Source organism: Pseudogymnoascus destructans (genome assembly GCF_001641265.1).
Source record: "Pseudogymnoascus destructans isolate 20631-21 unplaced genomic scaffold scaffold_7, whole genome shotgun sequence".
NCBI classification, from domain to species: Eukaryota; Fungi; Ascomycota; class Leotiomycetes; order Thelebolales; family Thelebolaceae; genus Pseudogymnoascus; species Pseudogymnoascus destructans.
The window spans coordinates 154,998-170,914 of NW_020167526.1; the positions used below are offsets into that span (position 1 = coordinate 154,998).

Below are 15,917 nucleotides of genomic sequence, written 5' to 3' on the forward strand. Positions count from 1 at the left end.
CCAAATAGTCCGATTTGCTACGCGGTTCGATGGTGAGAATTGCTTTGACAGTAAGCAAGTAGACCTAAGCAATCAGATGATGAGCAACTAGAGGGTATGCGGGGAGGGCGGGAATGGAGAGGGCGAGAATGGAGAGGGCGAGAATGGAGAGGACGACTAAGTAGAGAATATAAAAAGAGAGGAAATTCCATCGATAGTTCCTTCCTTCCTCCTTTCATCTTCACACTTCTCTGCTTCGGAAGTTATCAGTGTCCTTTCTCTGTTTCGGAATATTTCCACAACGGTCTTTGTTGACCTTGATGTTAGCTTTTATATGGTTTGAATGTAGGTGACATCATGATAGGAGTTGGCATGGACGTCGGCCGTCAATGATAACAAATTGTGATATGTTCCAACTTGACTATGGCGTTGAGCACGTCGGTGTGAAGGTGCTTACAAACTCGCCACCACTATTGATCTGTCTAGTAATGTTGTAGTAATGCCGTGAAGCACCTCAGTTGGTCACCTAAGTTATTGAATGGATCGGGCTTAGCTGTATGTCGCAGTTACTCTCTGTGCCTCTCTTCCCGATCGGATCGGAATTCGGTTTCTATAGGAATTTGCGATCGTATGCAAGTATAATCGTCGGTGCGAACACCGACGATTATATATTTCATCGCTTTACCGTCTCTCTCTTTATCTCTCCAAACACAGAAGTAGATTCCATCAAGTCACTCACACTTCATCTACCTCCACCAAAAACATATACCACCTTCACAACTTCCCTTCCATCTCTCAAAACATGGCCCCCGTCAAAGTCATCAAAAACGTCGCCGTCGCCGGCGCAAGCGGCAACCTTGGCCCCGCCGTCCTCAAAGCCCTCCTAGCCTCGAACCTCTTCTCCATCACAGTCCTCACGCGCCCCTCCTCTACGCACCAATTCCCCTCCAACGTCACCGTCCTCCCAGTCGACTACTCCTCACCCACCTCCCTAACCAGCGCTCTTACCGGCCAGGACGCCGTCATCGCTCTCTTCGGCGCGGAGCAAGCACCCCTCCAGCTTCCCCTCCTTGATGCCGCCATCGCTGCCGGTGTCACGCGCTTCATCCCCTCCGACTTCGGGTCCGACACGCACAACGAGAAAGTCAAGGGCCTTCCCGTCTACGGTAAGAAGATTGAAGTGCAGGCTGCCGTCGCGGAGCGCGCGGCGAAGGGCCCGATTGAGTATACGCAGGTTATCAACGGGCCGTTCCTGGATTGGGGGTTTACGAATGGGTTCCTCGCCGACCTGGGGAAGAAGACGGTGCAGCTTATTGATGGCGGAGATACCGTGATCAGCGGGACGACGAGGGAGCATATTGGGACGGCGGTGGTGGGCGTGCTGACGCATCTAGAGGAGACGAAGAATCGCGCGGTGTATGTGAAGAACTCTGATGTTACGCAGAATGAGGTTGTTGAGATTGGGAAGAAGCTGGTGGGCAGGGAGGGGTGGGTCGAGACGCATGTGAAGAGTGCGGATTTGGAGGCGCAGGCCTGGGCGGATCTGAAGGCGCAGAAGTTCGATGGGGGGCTGTGGATCAACTTTATTTATAAGGCGATCTTTGGGGATGGGTATGGAGGGAGTTATGAGGGGAAGGATAGTGCACTGCTGGGGGTTCCTGCGTTCAGTAAGGAAGACCTGGAGAAGGCTATTAAGGCCGAGTTGGGGGAGAGTGCAGGACAGTAGGTTTACACGCGGCCGGATGTGAAGCCTGGATAACTGTTGTTCATTATAGTGAAAGCCAGAATGGATGGCTGGAAATTAGACAGGCCTGCAATTCACTTGAACAACTTTGATGCACTGTAGTCTGTAGTCGGGCCAAGTGAATTACCATTTCAGTTCATTCTTTTCATCCCAAAACAATCCTCAGATTCCAATTCGAAAACTTAGTATGACCAACCCAGCAGGTCTTCCATGAAAGGTGCGAACCACAGACTCATCTGCCCATCTGACGCTCCGCATACGCCAAATTCTCCGCCTCAGCCCTCGTCTCCTCCTTCCACTTCACCAACAGTTCCTCCGGCGTAACAAACACCCCAAGCACCATACCCCCAAACGCCGCGCCCAGCATAAACAACAAACACCAATACCACCGAACCCTCAACCCCCGAAATGCCATACCAACCACACCAGCAAGTGTGACAGTCGCCCCCCCAAGCCCCCAGGTCTGTACTCGCGCCTCAAACGGCAGAGCAATATCCGCAACCCCGCCCAGAAAAACCCACGTCCCAAGGCTAGAAAAAGTGAGAATCAGCAATCCTACGACGACGAACAGCACAACGTCTCCGTCGTCGTAGAACGTCCTGACACACACTTCCCCGCTGGCGGTGCGCCAGACGCACCCAGGGCACGTGGTGGTGAGCGTGCGGTTCAGCTCCGTGACGAGGGTGGATATGGTTTTTAGGGTTTTGCGGATGGCCTTCTGGGGGGTGCGGGGAGTGGAATGGGGAGGAGAGCTCTCGAACCAGGTGCTTGCGGAGGGTAGAGGCTTGTAGGCAGGCCAGGGGGTGCGGGAATGGAGGTCTTTGATGACGGCGAGGAAGATGAGGAGGGAGAGGAAAATGAGGAAGGCGCCGGTGAGGAGTTTGGGGTTTAGGCGGGGCTGACGGGGGGCGGGTGTGGCCGCGGGCGTAGGTATGAGTGTGGGTGTGGGTGTGCGTTGCCGTGTGGGTGGTTGATGGTATCTTGTTCTGCCTCGAGGCATTTTGAGAGCGGTAGTTCGGAAGAGGGGAGTAGGTAGGTCGGTGTGCAGGTTCTGTTTATTTTTCCTTTGGATGATCGTACTCTGAAATCTTGCGGCTTAGAAAACTTTGATACTCGAAAAGTAAGTTGTGCATTCGCCACTATATATACTCAATACGGTGTTCAAGATGGAGGAACTTCCAGAAGACCATCGAACTTCGTTCCGGGGAAGATACTCTCCCATCGAGAAGAGTGATTCTTCGGCTACTGGCATGGAATGACACCCAATAGTCTCATATGGACAAGCAAAGATTTAAGTGACATCCAGCGAAGAGACACACCAAAATTGCTCAGGGGCATGGCAAGTACTCAGTTATATATGGGAGGTTGCCGTCTAACTTACAAGACTTGTTAATGTGCGTATTAACTCAGAAATACAACCTAGATATATGAGAATCACTACAGACATCTTTCGCCCTGAAGCGCCAGAGATGAGACACAAGGCCAAATAAGGACAAAACGAAACAGCGAGTCGCCTGTTTATTCCGAGATCACTGTTTGTCACCTTAAAACCGCTTCAAAATAACTAGTCTGCCAGAAAATAAATATAGTTTTCGGGCTGGGCAATCGCTAGTCCAACACGGTTAGTTAAATGATCTTTCGAAGCAAAGAGTGTTTGGTAAAAAAAGGGAGTGAGAGAAAGAGACATATATTTATTTTTCGGTGTAGTTTTACGAATTTCCATATCATTCCCATCCTCAAGTAACAATCTCCCCGAAGGACCATAGTGTACCCATCATATATGCTCGAATTATTACCTAGAGGCCATGTGGAATAAATTTCTCATATCTACTACATCTATCTACCACACTCCGACGCAATGGCCTCCTCGAATGCCCCAATCATCCCCATCATCAGGCTGATCCACAGCCTCAGGCGATCCGTCAGTCCCCGTCCAAATAACCCCATCCCGCATGGGAAACAAAATTTGGCGTAATCTTTCAGCCAGCGGCCCAAGAGACTCGAATTCCACCGTAAATTCCCCTAGAATACTCTGGAAGCTATCGTGACCCATGTCAAGCGACTTGCGCACCGCTAGTTCCTCCCACTCGCAGTTGCTCCATTGTCGAAGCTTGCTTGTCTCTGGGGGTCATTGTGGTTCGTTATGATCGTCCATAGGAAGACGTAGAGAAAGGACTCGAGGTCATGTCGATAGGTACAGTCATTCCGTTAAGTCGATACGCGTTTACCCGATATTTATGATTTCTCGATATATTTTGCGGGATCCATTCTTTTTACATACAAACCCCGATATACACGATATTGTGCCTTTTCTTCAGATTATCGACTTATACTAACCTCTTCTTCACTTTACAGGATGCCTCTAAAGAAGCTCAATTCGATGACTCTCAACCAACGACGTACTCTCCGACGCTAGCACCGCGAACAACGCCCTCGACCTTCGTAGAAAGCTTGCATCGCATGGTTCTAAGACTAATACTAGACTCGAGTCAGCCAATCTACTGTCTCCGAATCTCTTAGCGCTCGATTTGCCTACCTTGACGGCACCCCACAAGCAGACGATCAAGAAGCTCGACGACGACGACGTGACGCTGCTTAGCCACAGCTAGAAGCTATCCTTTTCGACTAGCAGAAGCTTATTAAATGACGACGAGGGGTTACAACAGGTGAGGTTTTGCAAGAAAAGTCAAAGCAGATCTAGGTACAATTACTACAACACGAAGGGGAAACAGTCCTAGAGTTCAGCTTAGGGTAGGTCACAAGGTTTCGCCAATGTTCCTCTACATGCAACAAGCCGATTTCAACCTCTTGATCAAGGCATTATTGCTACCCTTAAAGCATATTACTAGTGACAATGGCTCTACTATATGCTTGAATGTTACAAAGTGAATAAAGACCCTGTCTAAGCAATAAACGTCCAACTTGCCATTTGATGGCTTATTCGATCATAGACTCACGATGTTCGAAACAGCACAATTCCCTAACGCCTAATTCAGCTTCCAATACACCCTCTTCCTAATATAAATGACCTTTATTAACAAGTACAACAAGTTGGCCACATCCGCGATGCTATGGATCTCTCGAACTTCTTAAATCTAGTAGAGGAGGACATGGAGACAATTGAGGAGAGCATTAGGGAGCCTATAGGTGAGGATATACTGCTAGAGCAGGTCATTGCACAATATATACTAGATTCTGAGGCTTAAGATGAAGATAAGGATGAAAAGCTTAATCCGTAGTCTATACTAACCCTACAAGCTGCACATCAAGCTATACAACGTCTGATTGAGTTCATAGAATCTAGGAATAGTGACACGAAGGAGGCAGCAGTATAATCGTTCAGATCCGCCTGGTCGCTTCGCTGCTAGTCGGAATAAGCAAGTTGTCTTGTGGGAAGCAAGATGTTTGCCCCAACATTTAATTTCCACAACAATTCTATAACGATTCAACAACATGTCTGACCACAAGACTACACTTCGTGAAGCAAAGGAATGGCTCCTTGCAAATCCTTCTGAATTAGTTTCTACTGCACATGTCGAGGTTGAGGAGCTGTGGGTCAACAAGTACAAAGCATTGGCAGTTAGTGCAGAGATCGCAGAAGTTGAAGGTGAAGATACTGAGAAGCCGCTTTCGAATGAGTTTCTTACATGGCGTACACAAAAGCGGGGTACTGACGTTATTCAAGATGAATATACTCAGTATTTACAAGCCCCACTTGTTAAAACTGATGATGCGAGAGCATGGTGGGCTGAGCCTAATCGTTGGTTCTCAAACCACCGCCTGGAGGCGGTTGGCGAAAGCGAACTGGGACGCGAAAGCGATTGTGGGACACTTCGGGAGCGGACTCGCGACGCGACACGACCGACCATGAACACGACTGACAACGTAACAATGCTGTAAATATATATAAGTTATAGAATTAAATAATTAAAAAAGATTTGGATCAATATTGTCAGGCAGTGATTGATCATCACAGCCACCGTCACTTGCATCGTGAATCATGTCGTAGTCCAAGCCTGCAAAGTTCACGTACCCACTCTCCTCGATGGCTAACAGTCGGTCCGCCTCCTCCTCCTCCTCACGTTTCTTCTGTGTAACGTCCGGGTCAATGATTTCTGTACGTAAGCCAATTGGTGGCTCCGTGTCTGGGTTACTTTTTTGAAATTCATGTAGGTCCTTTTTCCGTGTACGTTCTGCCTTCCGTGCATCGATGCCAGCACGGAGCTGCATCTTACGCTCAACGTTCACCATGCGTGTTCTCTCTCTTTTCTCCCGTGCTTCTTCTAAAAGTTGCTCCTTTACCTTCTTCTCATAAATCCTTTGCCGTGCATGTTCAACTGTAATAGCACCGCCTTTTTGAATAGATTTCCGACTTCTAACCTTCCGCTGTCGTTGCTCAGTCATAATAGTAGTAATTTGTACAAGCTCTGACTGGAACAGCTCAGCCTCTGTTAACTGAGTTTGGATTTCAGTATAAGAAGATGCCCACTTTTGCCGTGACGGTGAACTAAGGATCTTATCAAATGTTTGACTCCATGTTGAAAGATCATAACTTGCTTGAAATGCGCGTTGTGGTGTTTCTAAAACTTCTGGTTTTGCATATATAGCAACCTTCTCTTGAATCTTTTCATAGTTAGGTGGCCAAATACCTGCATCTCTAAAAGACTTGATACAGTTACCCTTTGTAAATGTCTGCTTACGGATAGTAGACAAGTCTCTAAAGAAAGATATAACATTATAATCTGTATCAAAATTCCGGATTGCTTGTTGAATTGCACGTCGGTGCCAATGTTTATATTGTGCAAACACAGTAACATCTAGCGGTTGTAGAATATGCGTAAGATGAGACGGAAACACATGTAAGTGTATATTGTGTTGATGTGCAAGTATTATAAACTCTGGAACTTCATGTGAGACATGAGAGTCCATTATTAACAATTTCGTTCTTATAGACGGTGTATGTTGAATAAAATGCTGTAGATATTCCATTGCAAGCTCAGAGTTTGTATATCCGGAATCGGATACTGCAACTTTCTCATCACCGTGTAGATTGTCATGGTACCAACTTTCCATGTGTAATTTTCCTTGTATAATAAGGAACGGTGGAAGTGCAATGCCAGCAGCTGAAATTGTCTCTATAACTGTAAGACTTTGTCTGTTCTCTGGAGCTTGTATATAAAGCTATAAATATTAGAATAATATAAAGTAAGATAAGTAGAAACAACTTACCTCCTTTACTGCAGATGGTACCAACACATGTTCACCGGTGCTCATTCCTACACGGAATCCAACTTCATCAAAGTTGTAGATATCACCTGCAGTAATATCTAGTTGATTACACACATCTTTAAATTCATAAAACCATTCTTTAATAGCTGATACTTCATGAGATGCAACCCGTGCTGCTTCAATTGGCCGGGTTTTTATTGTATGGAAGTTGTGTTGTTGTGTCTTAATCCATGTCTGGAACCACCGTTGTGATGGTGGTGCACGTGTTGGAGTTTCTGCTGCACGTAGTTGGCAGATGGCACTGAACACCATAGGCTTAGTTGCACCGTACCCATTTTCGTATGAGCGTTGGATGTATCTTTGTATAGCTGTAACTTGTACATCAGACAGTACTCTGTTCTGGCCTCCGCGTGGCACAGCGGTGCGTTGTGGTGATGCGCGTCGTTGTCGTAGTCGTATAGTCCGGAGCGTACTTGGGTTTACTCTGTACATCCGTGCTACTGTAGCACTCTTCTCTGTTGGGTTTTCATTTAAAAATTCAATGGCATTTAAAAGAGCTTCATTTTTATTTACTTCAACTACCGGCATAGTTGTGGTTGTAGTTGTGCTCGTTGTCGGTCATGTTCATGGTCGGTCGTGTCGCGTCGTGAGTCCGCTCCCGAAGTGTCCCACAATCGCTTTCGCGTCCCAGTTCGCTTTCGCCAACCGCCTCCAGGCGGTGGTTTGAGAACCAACGATTACTCAACGGGCTACATTTCCAAACTTAAGTGTAATGGCATTAGATTTGTTATCAATACCCTCAATGTCTGCAGCGCCTGAAAGGCTGTTCTCTGGTGTGAAAATCACGATTTCCGACCGTAGGAACAGGCTAGGTATTATGGCAATTCAAGCTGTTGAGTGCTTGAAGTCTTGGTTTAAGAAGAATAAGAGTACAGCTTTGCCGTTTGTAGATGATGAGCTGTCAACACTCCCAGATACATTGTTGCAAGAGGCAGCGATGACTATGATATCTAGCTAGTTCAATATGTTCTGAAATTCACAGGGTTATAGAGTATACAGTTTTTACAGCTTCAATTTTTAACATTACATGAAATACTTTAAGTATTGCCCGTATTAATACTTAAGTATTGATACAGAGCTCACTAGTATCATATCAAGCTTCACCCGTACCGTATTGATACGGCCCGTATCATAATGGCCCGAATACTTAAGTATTATACTAATGGGAACACTGATCGTATGAGCTCCTCTTCCTCAATTGGGGTCAATGGACGTTGTTTGTCGCGTCTACCAGCTCGTGGTTGGCTTCCGTGTTGCGACGGGTAAGTGTTACATGTGTGACCTCGTATAGCTGCGCAGCACGTCGGGTGGACAGTTTGTGGGGTGATTTGGTAGCTTGAATGGCTAGTAAAACTCGGCCTTCATTAGCTTTCTGAGGCATCTTTTTGTTGTGGTGTGGTGGAGTATGAGGTTGCGATGTAGTCGGCAAGTGTTTCATTTGGTGGGATGTTCCGTTTGGTGGTAATGCTTATTCCGACTGGGAGCGAAGCGACCAGGCGGATCCGACGATTATTTACGGTCCTTTGAGAAGTTTGAGAGAGAGTTAGGGCTTACAGTAGCCAATTCTAAGGCACAGGGAACCTTGGATGGCTGGTTTATGTAAATAGCCTCATTTTATATAGATGTCACGTGAAATTCGATATCTCAATATTTACGCTATCTCGATATTATTTACAGGAGCTGAGCTATCGACTTAACGGATTATGACTGTATGCGGTTCCTTATTCAGAACGCCGATAGCTATAAATGGTCTGGGGATATATCTTGGTGAAGGATTTTGGCGTCATGATAGGGTGATTTGTGACACTTGGTAGCGTCACGGAATACTTGAAGCAACTCTAATGGCGTGTTGGATGCACGCAAGGATACGGTTTTAAAAGAAGTCGCCAATTTCTGCTGTATATTCGATAAGTCCGTCGGCATTAGAAGTAGCTTCCTGTTGTAGAGCCTCATTTCTTCCATCCATTCATTCCGGTGAATTTTCTCTATTTCCCCCATCGCATACTCCGTCCGATACTCTGCATCCTACGTGGGCTCTAATTATTCGTTCGTTCCTGACCCTTTCTTCACATGTTTTACTTACGCTTTTAAACAGTTGGTACTTTAGTGACCTGACGTCATTATGATACAGCACTGGTTCGCACTGAAACCACTGGAAACTTCAGCCATCGGCCCCCTAATCGTCCAATCATGGCCTGGAACACCTGGCAGTTTCCAGTTACCCCGAAAACAGTACCATTGGGCAGAGGAAAGTACCTGACGTTACTGTCGTCTGTTGTCTGATACGTACTAACTTGCGTTGCCCAGAGTCCCCTCGTCATTATGTTCTTAAACCCTTAAAAATCCATCAACAGCCTCAAAAGTGCCCCATTCAACCCCCATTGGCACTCCTCTGCCCTCTGCCCTCTGCCCTCTGCCCTCTGCCTTTTATCCTCCTCGATCTCCTCTCTCTTCCCTCGACTTCCCCTTCTCCTCACTGTTGTCGGGGATCAACTCTCCCAGCTGCCAACGAAAGCTTGGGTCTCGCAGATCACACCAGGCTCAAGTCACGTGATCTCACAGCAACTTACGCCCAATCCGCCAAACCTGATTTACATTGAGCTCTGGTGGGTCTGGCGATTTACTTGTAACTCGTTGTCATACTTACAACGGCTTCTGCATGAACGACATCTCGATGCTACTATAGAGAGAACCTCATCAGCCCTCAGTTGGCAGAGGTTTTCTAGGCCCTTCGCCCATTTAGCCAGTATGTTTGCCCGAAGGAAGAGAGCTGCGTCGAATCCGGTACGTCTTCTTGGTTGCTTGCGCTGTTCGCGTCGCGACATCATCCCATGGAGATTGAGCCCTGTTGCACAACCAATCCTTGTACTGACTCGGATTTTGTTTACAGCACCCCAACCTTAACGTCAACGCGGACCCTTCTGCGACGACAGCGGCTGCCCAGGCGTTCCTGGCTCGAAGCAAATCTAATGCGACACTTTCCGCCGCCGCCGCAGCGACAGCGCTGCGATCGCGGCCGACATCTCCGACCAACGTCGCTGAGGTCCAGACGAAGCGAACGATGCGCAGGGAGAATTCCGGTTCCCCGAGAGCAAGCTCCGTGCCAGCGCGAGCATCCTCCCAATTGGAACGGCGGCGGAGTTCTAGTTCGATGTCCGAAAGGACATTTCGCGACCCGTCGCCAGTCAGAGGAGCCGCACGACCGAGCGCACCAGATGCGCCGCCTGTGCCGACAATACCGGAGAACCTGATTGAGCAAGCGTCGCCGACTCCAGTGAGGAGGCCGTCTAGCGTCCAGCCCGCGCCAACCCGTGTTTCATCCCCACCAGTGAATCCAGGGACCGGGAGAGGGCTTAGTCTGCAACCTACAATGAGGACACCAGCGCAGACGAGATCCGGACCGCGTGTCACCAGTATGTCCAATATTCAGGAGCTAACCAGTGTAGATCGGCCGAGCAGTAGAGGGTCCGTCAATTTCTCTTTACCCACTAGCCTACGACGAAGCTCTTCAGCTGCGCAATGGATGCTAACTCCAAGACAATCCAGTCAAGCTTTAAATGGGAGTGAGCTTGTGTTTGACCCAAATACGAGAACTCTTCGGACACGCGCCGATATGTTGTTCTATGAACAGGGATTACGAGAGGCTTCACAAAAGCCTGTTATGAGGAAGAAGAACCTGCGCCAAGAGCAAGGGTCTCATTTTTCGGAGGGGTCGGTTGGGGGGAGGCTAAAAGGGACCGCACTTGATGGCTTACAAAGGCAGAACGTCCACGAGAGACAGGCGCAACAAACTTCGCAGGGTATACTGAGTGAAGAGTTCCCACGGAGCCAACGAGTCGCAAGTCCGCGCAACAGCATACGAGACTCATCAGACAACGAAAGCGAAGCGTCGGAGAGAACGTCGAAATATAATAACCGGGCTGGGTCACAGCAGTTGTCAAATAAACCCTCGATGGTGAGGGAAGAGAGGCAACGGGAAGAAGACGAAGATGATTCTGTGAAGGTACTAGGCCGTCAAGCGGCTCTCAGGAAACTGGAAAGCGCCAATCGCGATGACCGTCATATTTCTCCGTCGCCCTTGCCTCGCTCGAAACCTGGGAGAGCGAGGAAACAAGCTGAAAATATTGGGTCTAATGTTCAACAAGACCAGCCACGGATGGAGGTAACAGAGGCGCCGGTTACCCAGGCGGAAACCGCACCTGCACAAATACCGGCGCCAGCACAAGAAACAGCTCCCAAACCAGAAGCTCCGATTGCTCTGGCGCCGCTCGACACGGCAACAAAAGCTCCGATAGCTCTGGCGCCGCTCGACACGGCAACAAAAGCTCTTCGCATGGAGAAGCAGGCAGACAGAGCACACTCAGTCAGCCCTACCCGTGCGCATTTCCTCGCGACTCCAAGCCCAGTAAGCCAATTTTCAATACGCCACGAGCCGCCGGCACGATCAATATCGCCTCGCAAATCGGCGCTGAAACCATCGCCGTCGCGGGGCCCGTCTCCTATGGGGTATACCCCTACTGGCTGGACGGCTGGTCCCAGCTCTGGCGATGTCTCCGATGCGTCGACGAATCAATCCGAAGAACGAACCGTACCAAAGAAGAAGTCTGTGCGTGTCAGTTTTGACGAGCGCAACAATGTCGTCGTTGGCGAAGAGCCTGAAGTGCCCGAGGCCAGACGGACGTGGACCAGCGGCTATATCCGAGGAAACAAAGCCACATCTCCCATCGAGGATGGACCGGATGAAATTATGGGCCCAAGGCCCGTCTTACCGTCCTTCGGCAGCGTGCGTAAGAAGCAGCCCAAAGATTTAGAAGATCGCCCTCTGGTGAAGCCAGTAGGTCCTCAGGGCCCCTCACCTGCGATTTCTCCATCCAGTAGTGGAAGCGAGTATTTCGCAGGCCAGTCTTCCAACCATGCTGTTGGGTCTTTATTGCAGCAGGAGCGGAACTTAAGGGCTGCGCCAAGCGTGTCTAATTCGAACGATCAACTGCCGCCGGAGGTTATTTCGGTCGAGGGAAGCGGATACGTTTCCGATAGTGGAAGTAGCACCCACAGCTTCGTGGTGGGGAAGGCCGTGACTGTTCATCTAGCTGTCAAGGGTGGGGATGCGCAGAAGACGGCTGAGGCTGGTGGAAAGCCCGGCTTTATTGAGGATCTTGGAGTTATTCCGGAAGTCGAGACCCCGGGTGACGATGCTGTCCGCGAACAACTGGAGGAGTTTCCTACAGAGCCCCGCCAGGAGGATGCTGCCGCCCATGACTCCAAGACCAACGGAAACGGCAATGCTCCGACTTTTACGGTTACACAGCCAACACCGCTGCCAGAGCAAGGGGAGTTCCAGCATCAAAGCCCGAGTGGTTTGAACGGCAATACCTGGGAATCTGAAAATGCAAAGGAGATCCCACTAAAAGATTATATTGCCGGAAAGAAGGTTGCAGGGGGGGCAGTCGCCGTGCAAAATATTCTCGATGTCCACCCTGTCACCGCGGATGCGGAATCTTCTGATGGCGACAGCATTTACAGCGATGCTGCCGAAGAATTATCAAACAATGGTGATGGCTTTATGTCTCTAGACGACGTTTTGGGTGGCAAAGAACCTAGTGTCAAAGCCGCGGAGACACCAAAAGCGCCTGATTCGGGCGAAGGATGGGATGAGTCCCAGCGTTTCTGGAGCGGTTTATCGGCAGACAAACGGCGACAGATGGAACTCGATGCCCTTCTTGAGAACGACGAAGAGCGCGAAGAGCGCGAAGACTCAGAAGACGAAGTGCCATATCTGAAGCCGCTGAAGCAAGCATCTGTTGCAAAGGCTGAAACGACCGTTAAGGAGAAGCAACGGGCCAAAAACGCAGCCGCTGCAGGTGTGATTGACCGAACGTATCAGATTACCCCTGGTGCCAAGGCAGGACCCGACGGTGTGCCACGTGCGCCAAAGCCCAGGCAGGAAGATGGCCATATGCGAATGTCAATGCGAGACAATGCTGGAGGCAGCATGCAAAGCAACACATCTGGCCACCCGAGAGAAGGTAAGAAGCTACAAGCTGGAGGCGCTGCGGCAGCAATGAGGGTGAACGCTCCTAAGCCTGCGCCCACACCCAAACCCACGCTTTGCCGCAGCGCATCTGTAGAGTCTGACAGTAGCTTTGTCCGTGACAGGCCGCGAAAAGAAGGCTTCCAGATGAAGCGCTCGATGCGAGGCTCCTACAGCAGGGAAGCTCCCACTCTTCGTGGCCCCAGCCCAGTAGACGCAACACCTGCGCAATCCAGCCGCTTTAGCATCCGCTCGCTCTCTCCTTCCTCCCGCAGGCTCTCAATTAGTAGCACCACCCGCCCAACGCCTTCTCTCCGCACTGCACCCGACGAACCCCCCAAATCGCCTCGCCGTCTCTTCAGCCGGACCAAAGCAATTCCAGCGCCAAAGGCATTCAAGCCCAGTAGCCGCTTCGCCGACTCAAGCGACGAGGAGGACGCCCGCCCCGCGACCACCTTCCGCAGCCGCTTCGCCGACTGTAGCGACGAAGAGGACGACGTACCACCGCCACCTGTCACAGGCTCGTTCCGCCGCCCACGGAGCTTAAGACCCATACCGCGCTCCAGCGCCGCCGACGGCGACTCGAGCGACCTGCCTGATAGCGATGACTCGCCTCCCTTCCGCGGTGCATCTGGCGTCAACGCAGCTGCGTTGCGCATGGCCCGCGCCAACTTCGAGGGCGGCGGCAACGCGACAGAAATTTCTGCCGCTGATTTCCGTGAAGCCCCGCGTAAGAAGGGGGGACTGATGAGTATCCTTCGCCGCAAGAAGCCGGAGCAGTCGGGACGCATTCAGCGTACGGACTGGGACGAATCGGCAGCCAGGAGGGATACACCACTTGAGCGCAGCAAGACCGATTTGGAGGTCGTGAAGAGCAGAGATGGGAATGTGAGATCGGTGCAGAGCCCGAGGTTACAAAAGAGAGCTGGGCCGCCGAGGACGGCGAGGTACCAGGCTCCGCCTACTGTTGAGGCGCAGGCGGATGGGAGGCCGGCGACTAGTGATGGGGTTGCTGATGAATGGAAGGCCAATGGGGAGGGGGGTGGTGTTGTTAATGGGGCTTCGGCGTCGAGGCCGGGGGTCCTAAGGCGGAATAGTACGGCCGGGTCTGTCGAGATAATTGGGGGGGATGGGAAGAAGAAGAAGTTTGGGCTATTACGGCGCTTATTTGGCAACTGAGTTGGATATCGTGTCTGGTTTTGGGTCGCTGCTGGTTGCTGTAATACATATGGCCTGGGGATGGGGGTTAAAGGGGTAAAAAGGGATATATACACGAGGGTCTGGCTGGGGGTTGGCGCATTCACGGCTGGGAAGTGGGCGGATGATAATTTCTGGAGGAGTGTATATACGTTGTACCTTACACAAGACCATACGGCTTTTCCTTATGTTGCATGCAAGCTATAATATATATACGAGAACAGTTAATCTGGCGTCTGAAACCTACTCTGCCTTGGCCGTACTCCCATGTTGTGTTTCTATTAACTCTAGACGCCTTCCGCCTGTTTTCAAAGTAGCTACGTCAAGACACCCAAGCAGGCCCAGAATATATATCTGTGTCATCGGGAACCTGCGCCAGTGAGAGTTTCACAGAAGACAGTCCACGAGCTGGTTTTGGGGAAGACTTGCTGCGTAAGCTTCCCTGATGGTTGGCCAAGAAACTCTGACAGGGGTTGATCGGATGCTCCACCCGAGGACTTGGTTAAAATAGAGTTGCCTGGACTCTTGGAATATAAATCAGTGCACGACGACGATTGAAGCCGTGAGAATAATACAGGCAACAGCATTAACGCGGGAACATTAGAACCAGGCTTTTCTTTTCAATATCTTCATACCCAATATCCATATCAGTCAGTCTAAGAAGCCACCCTTCCATTAAGTCCAGCATAGTCACTGGGACGCGCATCACCGCGGAGAGATCCCCAGCGAGGGAAAGGGGAAACCAGGACCCCTCAACCCGGCAGGCACGCCACACGCAACCCCACATCCCCGCCATGTCCGCCACCACCAGCGTCCCCTCCATCCCCGAGCTCTTCCAAAACATCCTCACGCACCTCCCCGTCCCCGAACTCCTCCTCACCGTCCCCCTCGTCTCCCGCACCTGGCAACACGCCATCCTCTCATCCCCCCTCCTACAACAGCAACTCTTCCTCGCCCCCGCCCCAATCACCACTCCCAGAACCGTCAATCCGCGCGGCCAAGTTCCCCGCTCTTTTCGACAATCCGCATTTCGGGAAGCGGTATGATATGCCGAGTAGCACACAGAGGGCGTATGCGCCGTTCCGGTACATGATGAATCGGTACATGAGGCGATATGTGGTGAAGATGGAGGAGGTGTGGGAGATGGAGTGTTTTGCTAGTGAGGGGGCGAGGGAGGTGTATTTTTACCCCGGGGCGAGCTGGCGCAGGATGTTGGTCGTGCAGCCGCCTGTGTCGGCGACGGATCCGCGGGATGGGGTCGAGGCGGGAGGGGTGGGGAAGGAGGGTTTGACGATTGGGGCTTTGTTTGAGGAGATGGTGCAGGTGATTTGTGCAAATGCGAGGGCGAGCGTGGAGCCGGCGGTGGTGAGGAATAGTCAGTGGAAGCAGGGGAGGGGGATTGTGCTTGATTGGGGGGAGCCGATGGCGAGCGTGATGCCGGTGTTTCGGGAGTTCTTTCATAGTCGGTGGGAAAGGGAGGAGAAGATGAGTAGGCTTAGCATAGAGGGGAGTTCAATAGGTGAAATAAATGAGAGGAGTTCAACTTGTCATGATACTCTGCGGTGGGTATGTATGTTAGTCGTTTACTTTGGGAATATTTCTTGGGGGTCTGATAGAATCTAAAGCGAGAAGAATGTTTAGAGATAAATAATGAGCTAAATAAATATGGAAAACATT

At 50.4% G+C, this 15,917-nt stretch overlaps 5 protein-coding genes across 5 annotated transcripts; 4 read left to right on the plus strand and 1 right to left on the minus strand.

Annotated features, from left to right (window-relative positions):
• Positions 1–482: 482 nt before the first annotated feature.
• Positions 483–1,810, plus strand: VC83_02801 (uncharacterized protein). Its single transcript, XM_024466455.1, has one exon. It carries the CDS (start codon positions 782–784, stop codon positions 1,703–1,705), a length of 924 nt encoding a protein of 307 aa, XP_024325582.1. The 5' UTR covers positions 483–781; the 3' UTR covers positions 1,706–1,810.
• A 145-nt stretch (positions 1,811–1,955) lies between these two features.
• VC83_02802 (uncharacterized protein) lies at positions 1,956–2,723 on the minus strand (the record flags this gene model as incomplete). Its single annotated transcript, XM_024466456.1, has 2 exons — positions 1,956–2,253; positions 2,362–2,723. 2 exons carry the CDS (start codon positions 2,721–2,723, stop codon positions 1,956–1,958), a joined length of 660 nt encoding a protein of 219 aa, XP_024325581.1.
• A 2,453-nt stretch (positions 2,724–5,176) lies between these two features.
• VC83_02803 (uncharacterized protein) lies at positions 5,177–5,623 on the plus strand (the record flags this gene model as incomplete). Its single annotated transcript, XM_024466457.1, has 1 exon — positions 5,177–5,623. The coding sequence occupies one exon, from the start codon at positions 5,177–5,179 to the stop codon at positions 5,621–5,623; it is 447 nt and encodes a 148-aa protein (XP_024325580.1).
• Positions 5,624–9,074: 3,451 nt separating this feature from the next.
• On the plus strand, positions 9,075–14,487 carry VC83_02804 (uncharacterized protein). The gene is made up of 2 exons (XM_024466458.1): positions 9,075–9,796; positions 9,903–14,487. Exons 1-2 carry the CDS (start codon positions 9,761–9,763, stop codon positions 14,220–14,222), a joined length of 4,356 nt encoding a protein of 1,451 aa, XP_024325587.1. The 5' UTR covers positions 9,075–9,760; the 3' UTR covers positions 14,223–14,487.
• Positions 14,488–15,897, plus strand: VC83_02805 (uncharacterized protein). The gene has a single exon (XM_024466459.1). It carries the CDS (start codon positions 15,288–15,290, stop codon positions 15,861–15,863), a length of 576 nt encoding a protein of 191 aa, XP_024325586.1. The 5' UTR covers positions 14,488–15,287; the 3' UTR covers positions 15,864–15,897.
• Positions 15,898–15,917: the final 20 nt, after the last annotated feature.